Below are 18518 nucleotides of genomic sequence, written 5' to 3' on the forward strand. Positions count from 1 at the left end.
ATAAGTAACTCCACAGAAGATGGTGTGAGAAAACAAGAAGAGTTAAAAAGAAAGCCAACAGAAGCAGCCCCACCAGAAACCCTTAAGAAATCAAGAATCAACTCGGAGAAACTCTCTGCACGGACACAACTGATAGTAGACTCATTATGGCCATCCATAGCCAGAGCGAGGAAAATACAAGAGGAAATAAAAAACGAAACCGAAAAGACTGTATTGCCAAGCACATATGTTCCAACACAAGGGACAAGTATCAGTTCTACAATACAACCATACCCCGGACCAGCGTCGGGATGGTTGAAATGGATATTTATAACCAACCGGAAAAAGATACATGAAGACCAAGAAAGAGCTGCCAGACTTTTTTCCACTCAAATGGCCCAGATGAGGAGGCCTGCACCATGGACCGAGATGCCTAAGAATCCTCCATCAAGAAAAAGCCATATATATGCATTTAGGGATGTAGTCCTAGCCAACTACAGGAAAACACTAAGAATCAAGAGAAGCATGCATGGAGATGACAATGAACTCAACGACTACCTGGACAGCACAGCACATCTGGGAAACAATATTTGGTACCAGCGCATGAAGTTGGAAGACGAAATTCAGAAGGGGAATGCTTTGTTTGTACACTCCTACCATACAGCATGGGGAAATCCAAGATCTTCGTAGCTGTAGAAATAGATGTCCAGACAACACAGACCAGAGGCCAGTTCATGGGTAGTGATGCCTCATTAATATGGGCAACAGCCTATCCCGATGAAGATGATTATGTTCAAGACATTAAGACAAGAAACAAAGCTCATACTAAGAATCATGTGATCAGGTACGAAAAGCCTGGAGTTAAAGGAGCAGGAATAAGATGGGAAGTGAACCCGAGACTAAATGTCCAAGGAAAAACTCCAAAAGAGGCTCGAAATTGGAAAAGAGGCCAAATGCAGATTTGGGAACCGTGCTTTCACCAGACGAATGGGAGAAAGGAGTAGTGATCTGCAGAGCATGGATGGTCGCTGGAGCCTGCAAGGAAGCAATTTAAAATTCACAAAGGATATGCAAGCCATTATGGCCAAAGCTTGCAAAACTACTGACATGGGTCGAAGACAGAGAATGACCCTTGCAGATAGTGCCACTGGAGAGCTGGAAATTGTGCTTCAGAAACAATGGCACACGAAGAATGGGAGAGAATCAGAACTGTGGACGAATTTTTGATGCTCCAGGAATGGTTCATAGAACTGCTGTAATTATGGATCATTATTGGGCGTGTGGATGCAAAGCATACATCAGACTGCCGAGAAACTGGGGAGGCATATGTACGATAGTGAACGTCCACGTTCCAGCATTGGTGATCTCAAAAAGTGACCTGAATATTGACAGTTTCCCGAAAGCAGATGCTCACCTGAGGAAAGATCTGTGGAACTGCTGAAGTGAATGAAGAGAGAAAATTATTTCTCTGCTAAATCAGAAGAAGCATTTCATGTAATCCCATATGAAGACAGGCTGTTCAGCCTCAACTCATCAGTGTTCACAACGATTTTTATGCCGAGAATCCAAGTTGGAGTAAATACTAAATGGTTGCAGATAACCAGATGGGAGTTACTGCAGAAGATCAATACGACCATAAAAGGATTCAATGCGATGAAGGAACAGTTAAGAGCCATCCGACTGATGACTCTCCAGAACAGATATGTCCTTGACATGATCACAGCCATGGATGGAGGAGATTTTGCAAAAATCGGAGAATCATGTTGCACATTTATAACTTCTCACGATGAGGAGATTGGAACCTTAACAGAAGCCATAAGTATGCTGACAAACCTGCAGAACCAGATGATCAATGAAACCGACGAAGTTGATGACAGCTGATTTGGATCACTGTTTTCAGGGGTTCCACAATGGATGGAGTTCTTGGGAGCCCTGCTAGTGATGATATTACTAGGATTTTGTTATCAAGGTAATAATCTTGCAGTGCCAGAAAACTGCGAAGAAAGCCATAGGGATGAAGATCATGATTAATGTCAAGCCAGGATGGAAGCCCAAAGACCTGATTGATGAAGAAATAAGAGACTTTGAAGACAAGTATTCATGCACCAGAAGCAACAAAGTTTCTCTATCCCAGGAAGCACAGGAATTGTGGGAAGATGGGTTTACTGTAGCCCAAATGGACAATGTCAGTTAATGACATGGAATAAAGACGAACATGTAAGAACGGGAGGAATCCTGAAAGGAGTAATAAAGATATGGACTCCAAAGAGACACTTCTTCAAACCATCCTGCATAGACCCAGAAGATGAAGAAGGAATGAACCCAGGCGATGGAGTGAAGATAAATACAGAAGAATCGAGTAAGTTGGATCCAAAGATAGGTGAAAGTTGTCGATGACTCGCCTAGAGTTGGGAGTGTAGAGGAGGTCCCAAATAAAGCCTGCACTCCAATCGTCCATTTTGAAGTACCAGAAACGTTCACACCAAGGTATGTGACGTATGATGAGCAAATAAAGCAGCAGAGAGCTGCAGTAGTGCTTTGCCCAGTATCTATCAGAAGAGCAACACCCATTGAAGTACCAATACCCAGAAAACCATGGACAGTAAGGTATCCATTGAGAAAACCCTACCAACAAATGAGACGAAAAGAAGATTGCCTCAGTACAGTCCCGGAAGAGACCGAAAAGACCTTAATGGAAGACGAATGTTGACATCACAAGGGCCCGGATAAACTCACAGATAGAAGAAATGACGACCCGAGAATGACACACAGAGACGAAACGCCATGAATATAGATATCGTGAACCTAAAAGGGGAGAACGATGTTGAAATACAAAGAAGCTTAACCTGTAAGCAGGATGACGATATTCAACCAGCTAACACCTGTAAATATGCTTTGGAACCGTAAGAAGGCTAAGAAAACAGTGCGGCTTGCTATGCTAAGTAGATGAATATTGCAGCAAGCACCATTATACATTATCTACCTCCAACGAAGCACAGTATATAAGTGTGATTCCGCTTTGCACAAAAAGCAGAATCAACTCGGGTTACTAGAGGCCAAACAAGACAAGATTCATATTCTAGCAAAACGTGAAGAAACGGCTGAATCGAAACTCGTCAGATGCAACTCGTGCCAGGAGAGCTAAGGTCATACCAATAGAAGGAACGAACAATAGCTACATATAATTAAAACTTAAGAACAGAATATCCTGTCTCTGAAAGGTTGAGATAAGGAGGCGTTGGCAGGTGGCAAGCTCAATAAGAATTAAATGCACAAATTGAGGCAAACTAGACAAATTCACGGTGTGGATAGCATGTGACCAGCCGAGCTAGAAGAAGCACGGATTCACACCTGCGCTTGGCATCCGACCAGGCAGAGATATCGGGACTTTCCCAGACAGAAGATGCAGTTTCGAGGCCAACCACAGTAAAATATTTGACACATAGTTGCTGAAGTGATGATTGATTGTAACCTTAATTGGAGGAAGGCCGGGTAAATAGGGGCACCCTGCACCTGGCTGACGGTTCTGCGTGCTGCTAAGCAAAGTGGAAATGTATGCATGGGGTTAGTGCCAACCCAATCACAATGGACCAAATAATCTAGGGCCCTATAGTTAGTAGAACCAATGGGACGTCGTACCTTCAGTGACGTCTTCTGTAGTCATTTTTGAAGGAAGGGCTTAGACGCCCACCTGACAGTGTTTACCCAATCCCCGCACTCCATTACCATATACAGATATAGTACCTATATTGTTCCCTTTTCCTAACCAATAGAATTGCACATTTACTTTTGAGTGTTACACGTCAATTATGACGAGTTTTCAGTATAAATGCTATGATTTTTATGAAGTTCATTGGAGTTGAAGCGAGAAGGACAATCGCATCACTGCTGATTTCCATGACTCCCCGTTTTTTGTACTTGTCATTAAACTGACTCCTCCCTTTGCCAAACCATTGAGTTGTCCTTATTGATTGGTGCTGGTGTAATAAATATGCACCCCCATCCATCTCAAGGGTGCAGCTATCTCGTCTTAAAGTACTTCGGAGCAAACCTCAGCTCTGTGGGCCGGCCGGGGTTTCCGGAGTACACTTTCATGATCCATTCCTTCTCCGTGGTTCTTTTCTTTCTCTTACAGAACTACGCAACATAACTCCTGGCTGCCACCAGCAGCGTATGTACCATGTGACCCCTCCCCCCACCTCCTCTGCATCATCGTCCTCATGTACCCCAATCAACATAAACCACAGTGACAGCTTCTTTTTAATCCCATCCACCCCTCTGATCCAGGAAATAACCTCCTTCCAATATTTCTGTATACAGACGCACCCCCATCCCAAAGTAATGTCAGGAGCTCCCTGTTAATCTCCTAAAAAAAAAAAGGCTGTGGTATCCTAATCAGAAGCATGTGAAAAAGGAATACAAATTTGGGACGTATTTTTTAGATGCAGTTCAGTTGTGCCATCCACTAGAGAGTCATCCTGCCCCATCACTGTATATCTGCCTGTACATTATGCCAGAGTGGGGGAAAATTAATGCCAAAGAGCTCATTGAGATCCCGAGAGATTTCAACTCCCAAGTAGCGGAATCCCTGTTCAGTTCCCAAGTAGTAGACTTCCTGTTCATAATAATTGGCTGTGTATCCATCCTCCCCAGGCGCCTTTCCCGCTTTCATTTGCCTTGTTGGAAGGACTACCGCCTCCCTCGTAATTTCCGCTTCCATCATGGCTCCCTCCGTGGCTGTCAGTCACGACATGGGTAGCTTATTGAGATACTCCTGGATAGTGGGCCCTTCTGGCGCGGGAGACTGCGAATATACTTTATCATAATATTCTACGAAATAAGTAGGAATTTCTCAGTTTGTGCCCACCAAGGTCCGTACTCCCTCTGGATCCGTTCTAGTCTCCTCTCGCTTCTGTGCCCACGTACCCTATTCGCCAACAGCGTGCCTACTTCCTCTCTCTTTTCATAGTACTTCTGTTTAGTGTACCTCAACTTTTTGACCACTTCCCCTATCAAAAGTGAGTGCAACTCCTGTCTCTTATCTCTCATCTCGGTAATCAATTGCTCTCTCTCACATCCTTTCTTAGAGAGTTGAGCGCTCATTCCCTTCAATTCTCCCCTTAGTCTCTTTTCCAATAAACCTCTCTCTCTTCCTCCCGGCCCCGTCTACAATGAGCAGTCCCCTCACCGTGGCCTTGACAGCTTCCCAGATCATGCTCATCTGTACCTTTCCCATGTCATTAGTTTCAAAATAGGGCTCAAACGCATTTCCTAAGAATTCTTTAAAGAGCAGGTCCCTCATAAGGGTGTCATTGCGGCTCCATCGGGGTGTCCCCCTTCATCCCAACTCAACTTCCAATACTGATCGCGCCCCCTCTCCCGACCTCACTCCTCTGTGGACTCAGTCAAAACAGATTTCTTTATCGTGTGTTGGGTCCAAAAGCTCTTTGAACCGTAGCCCCAGCCGGCGTTCCAGGTCCCTGGGAGAATCGGCTTTGTGTGCCACATATTCGCCAATTGTTCCGCCTCTCCCTATTTTCCACATCTTCCAATTTGCATCTGGCTTCTCTATCCCTGGTTTCTAATTCTTTAATTTGTGCCTCCACTTCAACCTCTGCAATGTTGGCTGAGCACTGGCTGTTCTCTAGGGCTTCCACTCTATCTTCCACTTTCGATATGTGCTCTCCGACTGCCCTCATGGTGGATTGACTTGAAACGCTTTGATCTCCATCAGTATCATTTGAACATCCTGATGTAGACCCCTAAGGCTTCCCTCCCTGCAGGCATCATATCTTTCTTCTCCTTGCCAGCCATTGTGACTCTGTTCATCCACACTCCCTGCCAACTGTGATGAATCGTACAGATCCCTTACTAAACACCTGCCTAAAGTCTCCTACCAGGTGGCCAGGGAAAGGCAGACACTTTCTGATCCTGACCTTGGGGGTGGTGTTCTGCAGGCGGATCACTTCGCAGGACAAAGGGCTCAGGGGAATGTGAGGACTCTGTGCGGTGAGACACAGTGTTTATCTTCCTGTATGGAAGACCTCGCCTTCATGCCAAAGTCTGTAATGGCTTGCTGTCAAAATAATCTTTTTATTCCACAAATTAAACATCTGAATGTGGGTAAAGACGATCACAAATCCCTAGGCATTGGAAGAAATAAAAACTCTTCCAAAACCATGGAGACTTATAAAGCTAAAAACTCCCCTAACTCCCAAAGGTACAGTGAAAGGAAATATGCAAATACTAATGATTTAAACTCTAAAGGCCTTTTTCCACTTTACAATTAAGTCTGGTGACTGATTCTTATCATATTTCTTTAAATAATATTATGGGGAATAGAAATGAGTTTAAGAATGAAAATCCAGCCAGAGAAACTAACTTTGCCATTTGGGACTTCAAGTCCCATAATTCCGGAAGTACTGTTATGAATAAGAGGACTGAGGAGGAAAAATGCTGCAGGATTGGTCAGATTGTTGATAGAAATGACCCACTCCTGAGGCTGACTGGGAGGCTTAAAAAGCCCCCTTAGGGTGCAGGCCATTGCCGAGTAGAGCGAGCAGGGAGAGCAGTATGATCCATGTATGCAGACAACACAGAAAATGGAGGAGGGAGAAGATGCCAGGAACCCTGTTAAGCAGAAAACAGTAGCCGTCCTGAGGGGGTCTCTGCCTGCAGAAGCCTTAAGTGCAGAGGTTGAGTAGTGGGAACCGTCAAAGAGAGAAGCTTGCCCTCTGAAGACCTGTTTTGCAGAGGCTGCGCACCGGGAAGTGAAAGCGAGGGAAGCTGACCTCCCCCAGACGCTGTCTCTGGTGGTTAGCGAGCAGCAGAGAACCCCCAGAGCAAAGGAAGTGCCTTTTACAAGTGGCGTGAGCGACGGCAGACCAGGAGTAGCAGTTTTCTGGGTTGCGAGGAGCCACTGATACAGATCACCTGTGCGCAGCAAGGGGATCGGACACGTGTGCCTTGCCCGGTGAGTTCACCCGCTGATAATGACATGGGAGCGATCCGAGACTGATTGCGTGCTCCAGGCAGGCATTTGTCAAGTAGCAAACTCTCAGGTAGGAGTGAAGTAATACTATGTCATTTTGAATACGAACTACCAGAAAACAGTGAAAACTGTTTTTTTTTTTTTTCCTAAACCAAATGACTAACTTTAAACGTGTGAGTTTGCTGAGAGCCCAGCGACCCAATGGGGGCAATATTATTAAAAGCTAACGCATAAAACCATTGCCCAAGCCAAGAGAATCCAAAAAAACAAGGCAAATCCAATCCAAAAGTTATTGCCAAATGCAGAAGCGGACTAATGAAGGGCCCAACAGTTGTGAAGCTTGTTGCCCATATTTTGAGAAGCATATAATATAAGCTTGTATAAATCCACATTGCCAAAGCCAAGGAAGAAGCAGAATAAGACCTTATCCTTGTCAGTATTTAGTTACTTATGCAATGGGGAAAGAAGAGTGGCAAGAAGGCTCCCCTTCTAGAAAAGGTTATTCAGAAGGAGAGGAGCATAACTTTCAGAGTAGTATTAAAGAGCACCAATGTGCATCTTGTTTCCCCTGAAGAGTTGCTAAAAGTTTGATGGTGTAAAATAATGAACATTGTGAAGCTGTTGTAAAGCTGTTATGAATTGATCTTAACCACAGAAGAACTTTCTTGTTTGGGGTTCGCTGTTCGGGCAGGGAAGTATACCCGAATGGCAAACCTTTTAAGTAGTGGGCCTGGCTTGAAAGAAAACCAGGTAGAAGTTGATTAAGTGCTGTAAAGTGGTGCTGACAAAGACAATTTATCTTGCTTATGGCGCTGAAGAAAGAACTGTATAAAACTGCTCACATCAGTTGTGGCAAACATCCTGACAAAGACAATGGGCCTCATTACGAGTCAGCCGGTCCGGAAAGAACGGTGGTGGTAAATCTGTCACCACCATTCTTTCCGGACCGGCTGATTAAGAGTCCTGCAGGCGGGAGGTGTCACTCCCGTCAGGTCTGACCTGGCAGGTTTAACACCACCCGCCTACAGGTGGACATGGAAACACCGGCACCATTACAGCATGGTGCCAGTGTTTTCACTTCCCCATTCCCATTGAACTCCTGGACTACTGGACTCCATGGGAATGGGGATTAACAGAATTCCGCCTCCGGAATTACCGGGTCACCGGGGTTGTAATGCCCCGGTGATTCCGGAAATCACGGAGGCGGAATGGTAATACGAGTCCAGCAGTAACCTGCCGGAATTTCCAGTACGGTTACCGCCGGACTCGTAATGAGGCCCAATGTATGCTGCTTGCGGTGCTGAAGAAAGAACTGTATAAAGCTGCTATAGAGGAGTTATATTTCTTGAGAAATAACCAGTTATGGCAGAACATCCTGATAAAGACTATCATTGTTGCTATTCACGAACTAAGAAAATATTCTTTATGTGAAGAGGATAATTCTGAATCTTACTCGTGCTCAAGGAAGAGGAAGAACCTTCTATTTTCTTTGAATCACTGGAGTGTTGGAACTGTCTGTTGCCAAATGGGAGTCGTAAAGAACTGTGTTGGAATTCTGTTGTAAACTAGGATTTAGTTATTTATTTTTAGAACTGTGGAGCTGATTCCTGCTTGAATCTGGGTAAGGGGAATTCACCCAGATTATAAGGAGAAACTTGTCATATTATGAATTCAATTGTTACATTAATTTTGTTGCCTTTGAACTGCTATGCATTACTTCATTTATTTATTTTATGTATATGTGTGAGGGACAGATATCCTTTGTCAGAGTGTTTCCTTTAGTTTATTTTAGGCAGGGAAATCCTTGTCAGGGTGGTGTTAGTGAGGCGTTTATCCAACCTTTTAATTTAATAAAATGGCATCTTTTGAAAAACTCATAAAGTTGTCTGCCTCACATTTCTGATCCCTCCCTCCACTGAATGAGTCACTCCCAGCTCCTGTCTGTCCTCCAAGTCCAGGCTGGCTGCCTTTTCTATCTTCCCGGAGTCCTCTTCTCGCCGCACCCATACTGTTTACACCTTCTCTACTGCAGTCCAAGGGTCGCAGCTGAACTGTGCCACAACTCTACCTCCTGGGGTGCTACACTGGCTCTAGTCCTACTGCAACCCAGGGCTCCCCTGCCAATCTGCCACAGTGCACTAGCCACTTCACCTTTGAGCTGCCATCTTAGGCCAGCAGTCCTCCGTCCCACACCAGGTCCCTGACTGCTGGGCAACTCCTGTGCTTTTTTTTCCCCTTCGGGCCGACACTCGGAGGGGGCTCCCACCTCTGCCACTGGCTCGCACCTGTTTCAACTCCTCCAGAGCACACTACACCCTCTGGTGTGTATGCCCTCCTATCTTGCTCAGTTCAAATCACTTGGGTCCGGACTACCACCTGGAGGCAGAGAGGTTCCTGGCATGTTGGAGCCTCACCCATGCCCAATTCCTCCTTCTATACGCCTGTAATTACACCGGACCCGCAGTTGCACTCTCGTCGCCTGTCCACCCTCGGTTCTGTTGCCCAGAGCTCCTTGCTGGCAACTTCGTCTCGTCTCTTCTCTATGAGCAGGTTGGTCAGGGGCTGGGAGCACTCTCCTCCGCCTTCCTCTCACGCCTTTGAAATGCTGCCTCCGGTATGCGCGCCCCCACCACAGCTTAATTCTACCACCGGAAGGAGAGGGCCACCTGCTGCTGTCTGTTTGAGGCCTGCCTGTGTGTAGTCTGGCCTCAAGGAGGGTTTTGGCCTGAACCCCCTGCACAACAGCGGAGGGCTAGCCTGCCACTTAACTCACTCTGCTCCGGTTCCGCTCCGCTCCATGGGCTGCCATCGTCTTTATGCCTTTACCGGGAGGTGATTATTGGCTGGACTTGGAGCTCCGCAACTACGCGGCCATCTTGCTCCGCGCCTTAAGTGGTCCTCAGTGTTCTTATTGCCCCCCGACCCTGCATCCCGCTGAGGGCGTGAAAGCCACTGATTTTCCTTGAATGTGGTAACCTGTGTGATCCTGTCCAATGAAACAGGCTGAATTAAAGTAAAGCTCCTGTGACTAGAGTTGAGAGCAGTAATATTTCCAAGTGGATGCCATCTACCCTCCATGGAAGTCTCCACAAGCACCCACCTCCCTTCTTGGTCAATAATTGATCTCCCTAGGGGATACTGTATATATGTGTGCAATAAGAAAGCAACATCTCTTGTTTTATTCTAAAAACATCTGGAAATATCTCGGTTATTCTTCTAATTGAATACATAATCTTTATTTGTATCTAGTAAATGAGCGTCATGTAGAAACACGACTTACGTTTTTTTCTCTCTGAATGTGTTTTGAAATGTGCCTCCTTTTTACTGAGTTAGTCAACCCCTTGGCCTTCCATGAGAAGATGCTGTCAAGTACTGCCATAATTACATGTAGAATGTATTCTCAGTTGACATGGGTCCTTTCTGCACAGTATTTTAGGGGTCTGCTGGAAATGGCTGTAGGTATTTTAAACATGGACCTCAAATCCCAAAGTACATACGTTTAGAGGTAAACAGTAAATAATGGGGAAAGGGATGGGATCATAGAGGAAGAAAGTGTTGTTTGAACCCAGACGACTAATTGCATTCCCACTGCTGTCCCTTCTAGCTTCTCTACAAACAGCAACACTTGGTCTATAGTTAAGCCTTAGAGACTCCATGGGTGGGCAATTGCAACCATTGGGTGCGTGCCTGGGATACATGACGTAACGCCAGAGGGAAGGAAACCAATGATTGGTGCATTTTCTTAAGTAAGAACTCGTCCTTGGGTCATTTATCGGTCCTCTGTGTGCCTTTTGGAGCGGGGAAAGTTGGAATCGACAATGCTCCACACGATGAAGTATTGAGGAGTGGGACAGGCCATTAATCACGACAGTGTGGCGTACTGCGCGATTTCTACAGTTTGACGGAAAATGTATTTCTTTGATCTATAAACCATTATTGTATTGGTGATTGTGGCTGTTTCTTTGCATACTGTGTGTGTCTAAATGCATAATGAAAGTTAAGTCTGAATGTCTATCCTAACAATAATTATCCACTGTGTTTGTAGCATTGACCAGTTTGCAGACCTTTACAGCCAAAAGATTGGCATCAAGGCGACCGTGCTTCTGAAGACATTGTGGGGAGATTACTTTATAAATACGAAAGCAAAACGGATTATGAAAGGTGCCCAGGTAATATTCTCGGGCTTTTTAAGTTTTATTTAAAATTGGCCATAACCTTGAATTAGATGTTCAACTGTCATGTTCAGTGAGAGTTTATTTTAAAACGTGATGCCATCTCTTGGAAAACTGAATTCCCGAGACTTCATAGACTATTCTTTCCTGCAGAGCCCCACATTTAAAACAGTGATGTGCTTTCTCACTTTGTGTTTCATCAGAACATTTCACATTACTTAAAGATTTCTAATCCCTACAACTGGTGCAAGCTTTCAGGAACCATTGTGTTTCTAGAGTGTGTTTCACTCTTTTTCTATCAAGGCTTCTAGGCTTCCCAGAATCCCAATACCACTAAAAACTCATTGCTTCCAGTTTGGAATTCAAGAAAGGGCTTTTTCTAGGGGCGAGTTCAAGTCTATGCCTGAGTCCATCAAATATGAAAAAGAATTAAAGTCACTGCCATTTTTGGGGTTACTTTTCATGAGAAATACAGAATGTCAACTCCTCTGATTATCATCTTTATTAGATTTGAAGAGTGGTGAGGACACAAGTGAAGTGTTGGCTAGGGCGGAGCAGGAGCATGGAGACTTCGTTAGTTTATTACAAAGTGGAGGAAGTTTGAATCCCTTGCAACTTATCGAGGTGTAGACCAAACCGCTAGGGGTAACTAGAAAAATTACAAAGGATTGTGGGAGCCCCTCTACTGAGAACGAACATGGATCAAATACCTTGTAGTATGTAGTTTCTTCCACTCAGCAGAGTCTACAACCACGTTTTAGCTCCCTGCACCCTTCACGGAGGAGAAATTACCATTTGTATATCAGTCTTTGTCCCACCCACAAGGACAGTCCAGCGCTGAAATACTAGGCAAATCTCCTCTGAACAAGAGTACCATCAGCAACCCCAGACACACGTTTCAGCCTAGTTGGGCCTCATCTGTGAGGTAAAGCTGAGCCTCTCTAAGACACAGTGAGCAAGGTGTCCACGTCTGGGTTACCCTGGGTTGCTTAGGGTTAAACCCCACGTTTTACAAGGTTACAAAGGAGTGTGGGAGCCCTTCTACTGAGAATGAACATGGGTCAAATACCTTATTCTATGGAATTTCTTCCACTTAGGAGGGTCTACAACCACGTTTTAGCTCACTACACCCTTCACAGAGGAGAAATAGCTATTTGATATCCGTCTTTGTCCCACCCACAAGGGCAGTCCAGCACCGAAATGCTAGGCAAATCTCCTCTGAACAAGGGTACCATCAGCAACACAGGACATGTGTTTAGGCCTAGTTGGGCCTCATCAGGGAGGTGAAGCTGAGCCTCTCTAAGACAAACTGAGCTAAAACGTGGGTGTAGACCCTCCTGAGTGGAATAAATTCCATAGAATAAGGTATTTGACCCATGTTCGTTCTCAGTAGCAGGGCTTCCACATACCTTTGTAACTAGATAAGGTAATGGGATTTAGTGTAGCAAATCCACCAAGGCAAATGATAAACTTGGGGTTACGTGTATTTAAGGAAATTGATGTTCTGACATTCATCCTCAATAACTGCTTTACCTGGAGCTTGGGATGATCCATATTGGTCCTGAGTAATAGTAAGGACTAGATCGATCCGTTGGCAGTGTTAAGCCACAACTTGCTAGAAGACATATTGGCCAGATCGAATAATGATAAACAGCTTGTTTATATGCTATGAACAAAAGGATTGGTGTAGAAGGTTTACGTGTTTTTAATATGCGAACAACACTGCATAAAACAGACAAAACCAATCTCCTACATTTAGTTAAAACATGTGCAAGGTTTGCATTCAGTTGCCCGAAGCACACCTAGTGACAATTAAAGCTCAGCTACCTTTTAAAACTTGGTTTGGTAACTGGATTATATATATTCAAACCAAATAAGAGGACTAATAAAAGCCAGATTTGTTCAGCTCAAAATCAACATGCGTGTTATGCACAGAGCAAAACAGCATCAAACGCTGCTTGCATCTGAGGAGGACGAATCAAATCCAGTGATGCACATGAATCTGTTTTGTCCCCGCTAAGACTATTATAATCACAGCCCAAATGTTTTTGATTTAGGCACTGAAAGAGGTGTATTTATTTACAATTGCAACAGGAGATAGAACTTTAACATGTTGGTAAGACATTTATCTTATATGAAACATTGTTAAGGGGTTGAAAGACAAATAAAAAGAACTTTAAACGCAGTCTGGACATACTAGAAAATGTAATTGTCTGATGTAATAAAATTGTATAATATAAAATCTTATTTGCCAATCAAGGAGCCTAGAGTCATTGGGCCTCATTACGGGTCTAGCGGTAACCGTTCCGGTGCTACCGGCAGGTTGCCATCAGACCCGTAATGATTTACCGGCACCTGACTTCCCAGTAACACGAGGGGATTACAACCCCGGCGGTCTGGAAAGACAGGCGCTGGTAATTTGTAATTCCCCACTCCCATAAAGTCCCAGTGGCCACCATGGAAAGGGAGAAGTGACTACTTGCAATTCATTCTCCCTAGGTCCATGATTGCCATTTTCTTTAATAGTTTTCTAAGTTAAGAAGAAATGGCAACATCACTGTTTAGCAATTTTAAAAAAGCCATTAGCACCCTCAAGGCTAACGACAATAAACTCTCCACTGGTTGGCATTAGCGGTTAGGTAATGACCCGGGGTCCATTACCTGACCACTGATGCCCACCCACGCTTGGGTTTATTGCTAAATAACACCCATATCTTGTACATGAAGTGCCCAGACGTTCAGTTCTTTCATTAGGTAACTTTGTGCTAAAAAAAATAAAAATGTATATTGCAAACAAGTTGGCTTTGAGAAATATGGGTGTGGATACAGTGACGTTCATGTCTATGTTCTTATCATGAAGCCAGTTGAAATACATCTTTAGCGATTGTTTTTTAGACCTTCCACTCGTCCGACTTGCTGCCTTCTTCCTTCTTAGCATACACGTTGATCCCAACATATCGCTGAGATGTGTAGTCGTTGCTAGGTTCAAAAATATGCTCTTGTTTCGAGCAGAGTACTTAAAAGTGGTTACAATGAGTATTGTACTTATTTTTTCACATTGTAATTACACCGAAAGTTGCTCTTTTTCCTTATTTAAAGCTTTTTATTTGTTATCTAATAGTCCAAAGGAAAAAAGCCACTCTTTGTGCAGTTGGTGCTGGACAACATTTGGAGCTTATACGATGCAGTATTGAATAGGTAATGAGATTAGTGTTCACATTTCTTGTGTATTGTGGACTTACACTTATGAGACATTTTGAAACTTAATACTTATGTGTAACACTTTTTTTCACAATTGTTTGTATTCTTTTTTCAGAGAGAATGAGAAAATTGAAAAAATGGTCAGTTTATTGGGGTTAACAATTGCGGCCCGAGAGTCTCGCCATGCTGATCCCAAAGTTCATCTGCGTGCTATTTGCAGCCAGTGGTTACCTGTTTCTACGGCTGTGCTGTGTATCCTTGTTCCGTTTCTAATGTTCTGAAATGTGGAATTGTGGGTCACTTAGGCATCGGGAATATGTTTTAGAGAGGTGATGGCTATAGAAGCATTTATTTCTAGAATTGGCATAATTACTCCAACCTCAATATTCATAAGGAAATAATCGGCTGCTAACAAAGTGTGAGGCAATTATTATTTCATGGCCAGTAAAAGTAAACATTTCTATACAAACAGGAACAGAGAAAGTCAGACATCGCCTTGATTCCAATGAGGTCTAAAAACAGTATTCAGCTGTGAATTCTCAGATGTGGTCTTGTACTGTTTGATGGCTTGTTATACCCGCTTGAATGTCTGTAAGCGTTCCTGCTACTTTACGGTCCACGATTGGGATCGGAATAGCTGCTTCCCTTTGTTTGGTTGTGAGACTTGAAAATGAAAAGTTAAAGCTCCAAAGTGGTACCACGATAGCAGTCAGACATGAGGAAAAAAGGCAGCTCTTTTATAATGTTGCCAAGTTAGCAATTTAAAATCCAAAAGTGCCAGTACCTCTTCATACCCAATGTCCTAAGCTTCTCTTGATTTGCGAGCAGGCAGGATGCCGCAAATGATTGGCTGAGGTCTACAGGCTGTTCTTTCAGCAAGCAGTGTGACCAGTACAACTATCACCACACAGTACTCTCTATATAAATTATGAAACCGTATTCTCCTCGACTTTTTGTAGTGCAGCTATGACATTCCTATTTTTAGTAGTGGTAGTATCCCTTTGCAGAGATTCACATTTCACCTTATAAAAGACTTTGAAATTTACCGACAGCCAAAATTGTGATATTCAAACCTATTGACAGATTTTGGGCTTTGCCCGCCACTCCGGCAACATTCTTCTCCATTGTGGTGTGCATTTTGTTGTATTTTGGTGATGCCTGTATGTTCTGCCTTGTTTAACTATCTTCCCTAAAGCTTAAATACTTGAATCTTTTTATGGGTCTTGACACCAGACACTGTAAGGTAGGTTTGAGCTACCAGGTTATGTGTTCTTTGGTTCTGATAGTTTAATGCACTCTGGCCTCGAGTGCGGCCAGCCTCGCTTTGTCTGTCCAGGGAGACAGAAGCCAAAGGTGATTTTTTTTTTTTATCTGCTTACGAGTTGGAATGTCAAATGCATTACCCCTTATAATGATTGCTTTGAAAAATAGGTATGTGTTGTACTGTGACCCTGCCCCAGACACCCCTTTGGCATATGTAGATAAATTAGTCTTTTTCCCGCAAAACAAGCAAGAGCATATTTATCAAAGTTGCTCTGTCACCTCCACATAAGACTGATAGGTCACAGATATATCAAAACAGGTAACTTAGTTGGAACCAGCATTTTCAGGAGTGGCAGCAGACTAGCTGAGCTCCTGCCTCCCCTGGAAATATCCAGTTAGAACTGTGAGTCTAGGAATTTGATGGGTCAAAGCATAATGCTTGCACTAATTGCCACATTGCTTTGTGGCCTGGGAGACCAGGTGCTCGCAGTTGGACTTAGTAAAAGCGACATGCTTATTATGCACAATTTTGCTGTTTGTATTACTGTTGAAAGTTGATGGTGACATTTTATTTTTGAACTTGGTATTGTAACGTGAGGCTTGGGTAGGCCTTACTGCCATGATGGTCTATGGGGGATCCCGGTTCACGTTGGTCTTTTTTTCACTTCTCTGGCATCGACTGCCTCATGGCTCCATTAGGAGTTCCATGATCGCACTCGCAGCTGATCATCTGGAGCTGGGGTGCAGAGACTTGTGGGGAAGCACCGAGGTTGTACAGTAGAGTGGTTCATCTTAATACGATGCCTGCTGCATTCATTCTGTGCTCCTTTGGGCTTCCAGGACCCTGCTTGCTGGAGTTTCCCTTCTCCGGCTGTCGGGAGTGTGCACAGGGGGGGTGGGAGGGTTCCTCCCTTTGAGCCCTGTAAATCTCTTTTTTGTTGCCCATGCTGCTGCTGACGGACCTCTGTTGCAGAATGTAGGACCGTGGCAGGTAGGGAATTCTTACAGCTAAGGCTGCAAACGCCTTTTAAGGAGAGCTGAGTTGTTCTGTATGAACTCTGCACCTCTTCTTTTCCATTTATGCCACAGCCTTTTCACACACTGTTGGATTGTGTGGGCGGTGCTCCTGCATGGATCATGCACCTCTTACAGCGCAATGCACAACTTCCTTACAGGTCTCCTGAACACTGCAGTGGAGTATTGAATATGTGCACAGTTTAATATCTGTGTTGCTTTTGTGCTGTCCCTGAGAGCCATGGCCCCACTTATGCCCTTGCTCTTCTCTTCCTCCCCAGGATTGTATTTCTTATATATAGTGTGAAGCGTTAGTCCTTGGCTTTTGGTGTGCACTACTGCAATTTGGGCAAGTTGTCATGGCCCAGGATGAGGTAGTGGAAGTCAGATTGGGCCTTATGGATCACCATGGCAGTGGGATGCATAGATAGTGTAGTCAGAGGTACGCCAATTAGTGCATAATAAAAACCACATACTCAAAGAATTGAGCACAAACCCAGCAAGAAGCAACCCCGTTTATTACAGCCATGTGAGCTTGAATCAAAGAGAACCGTGGATTAGCAACAATCGAGAGGCTGACATCTGTATGGACTATGAACAGCAGTTTTATAACAAGAAATACAATAGTCAGAAGAAACACTTGCACGTTGGAGAATTAGTTGTTGCTATGCTTCCAAGGGATTTGATTGGTTTGCAATCTCCTCCTCGATAGTTACAATAATAAGTGAAAGCGTCATTACAGCAAACAGTTCAATAGTTTCCCATCATCTCACCTCCCCATGTGGTACCACATTTTATTCACAACCTACCCCGGAACATCTTGTTATTAATCAAGCAACATTTGTGCTGACCGCCGGAACTTTAATATACTGTAATTTGTCATCACCATTGAGAACGGGACACAGGACACCCTGCAGCTGGTGGGAAAGGGGACATTCACACGATACCTGTTAGACAATGACCTTCACAGACTCGGTGGTAGAAACTTTGAGGACTGGCCCCCTCATCAGAGATTAGGAACTTAACGTCTGATTGGTCCTCCCAGGAATGCCACTCCGTCCAGTGTTCCTTTTCCACTGCCACCTGTTGATGGGCCCTGGCAGTCATGTGACCGGCATACTGGTACAGAGCCACGATCCCGGCTACCGTGTGGGGCGGATTGTTTGGCTGACCACCCTGCAGTTATCTCACCCAGTTCTGGTTGTCTTTATTCCCATATGTTGAGTAATTTGAGCCTCCCCCACCCCTTTGCATATCCCTGTTGTTGTGGTAACTTGCTTTAAATTGCAAAGTTCCCAGATCCAGCATGCTTAGAGGGATTTCCCACTATGCTTATTAGTGCTTGTGCTATTTTTGTCCCTCCCCTCCTTTAGCTAACCATAGAGCAATGTGTTGGACCTAGTTTTCATCCAAGGTATCATTACCCCCTACCATTCTCAGCAAAGTGCTTAATACTGCGTGTCTGTGTCTCAGAGTATCCGTGTTATTCCCCATGTGGCTGCCCCCATTTTCTTTACTCCCATAGTTGGTAGGTGCGTCCCCCTATTTGGCGCTGAATTAGCACCTTTAACACAATAGCTTTGCTAAAGGTTAGTTGCTCATAGAAATGTTGGGAGTGTTATATTTTCTAAAGTGATTCCACTGATGAAGACTGATTACTTTTTGAATTTCGCAATATTGTTACCTTTATTGGGTGTGTCCCTCTCTCTTTCTAACTTTGCTGTTTAGGCTAAATTAGTATGACTCTGGTTGGGGCCAGTGAATAGAGGCTATTGGTGCTGCCCATTGCTCCGGTTCTTTGTATTTTCTCTACGATGTATGTGTAGGAATGCTTGTAGAATATGAAGGTGCTCGGTTCCAGGAGCACCTGCCTGTCTGTACCAGAAGGATGATTTCTG

At 44.2% G+C, this 18518-nt stretch overlaps 1 protein-coding gene across 3 annotated transcripts in view; it reads left to right on the top strand.

Moving 5' to 3' along the window:
- The window catches only part of EFL1 (elongation factor like GTPase 1), a 904242-nt gene that overhangs the window by 155958 nt on the left and 729766 nt on the right, over nt 1-18518 (top strand). For all 3 annotated transcript variants that reach the window (XM_069625004.1, XM_069625006.1, XM_069625005.1), the window contains 3 exons: nt 11016-11139; nt 14264-14340; nt 14459-14595. In XM_069625004.1, coding sequence (XP_069481105.1) covers nt 11016-11139; nt 14264-14340; nt 14459-14595 — 338 coding nt within the window. The remainder of the gene's footprint in view (nt 1-11015; nt 11140-14263; nt 14341-14458; nt 14596-18518) is intronic.

This window comes from Ambystoma mexicanum, chromosome 11 (genome assembly GCF_040938575.1).
Source record: "Ambystoma mexicanum isolate Mex_15411 chromosome 11, UKY_AmexF1_1, whole genome shotgun sequence".
NCBI lineage: Eukaryota > Metazoa > Chordata > Amphibia > Caudata > Ambystomatidae > Ambystoma > Ambystoma mexicanum.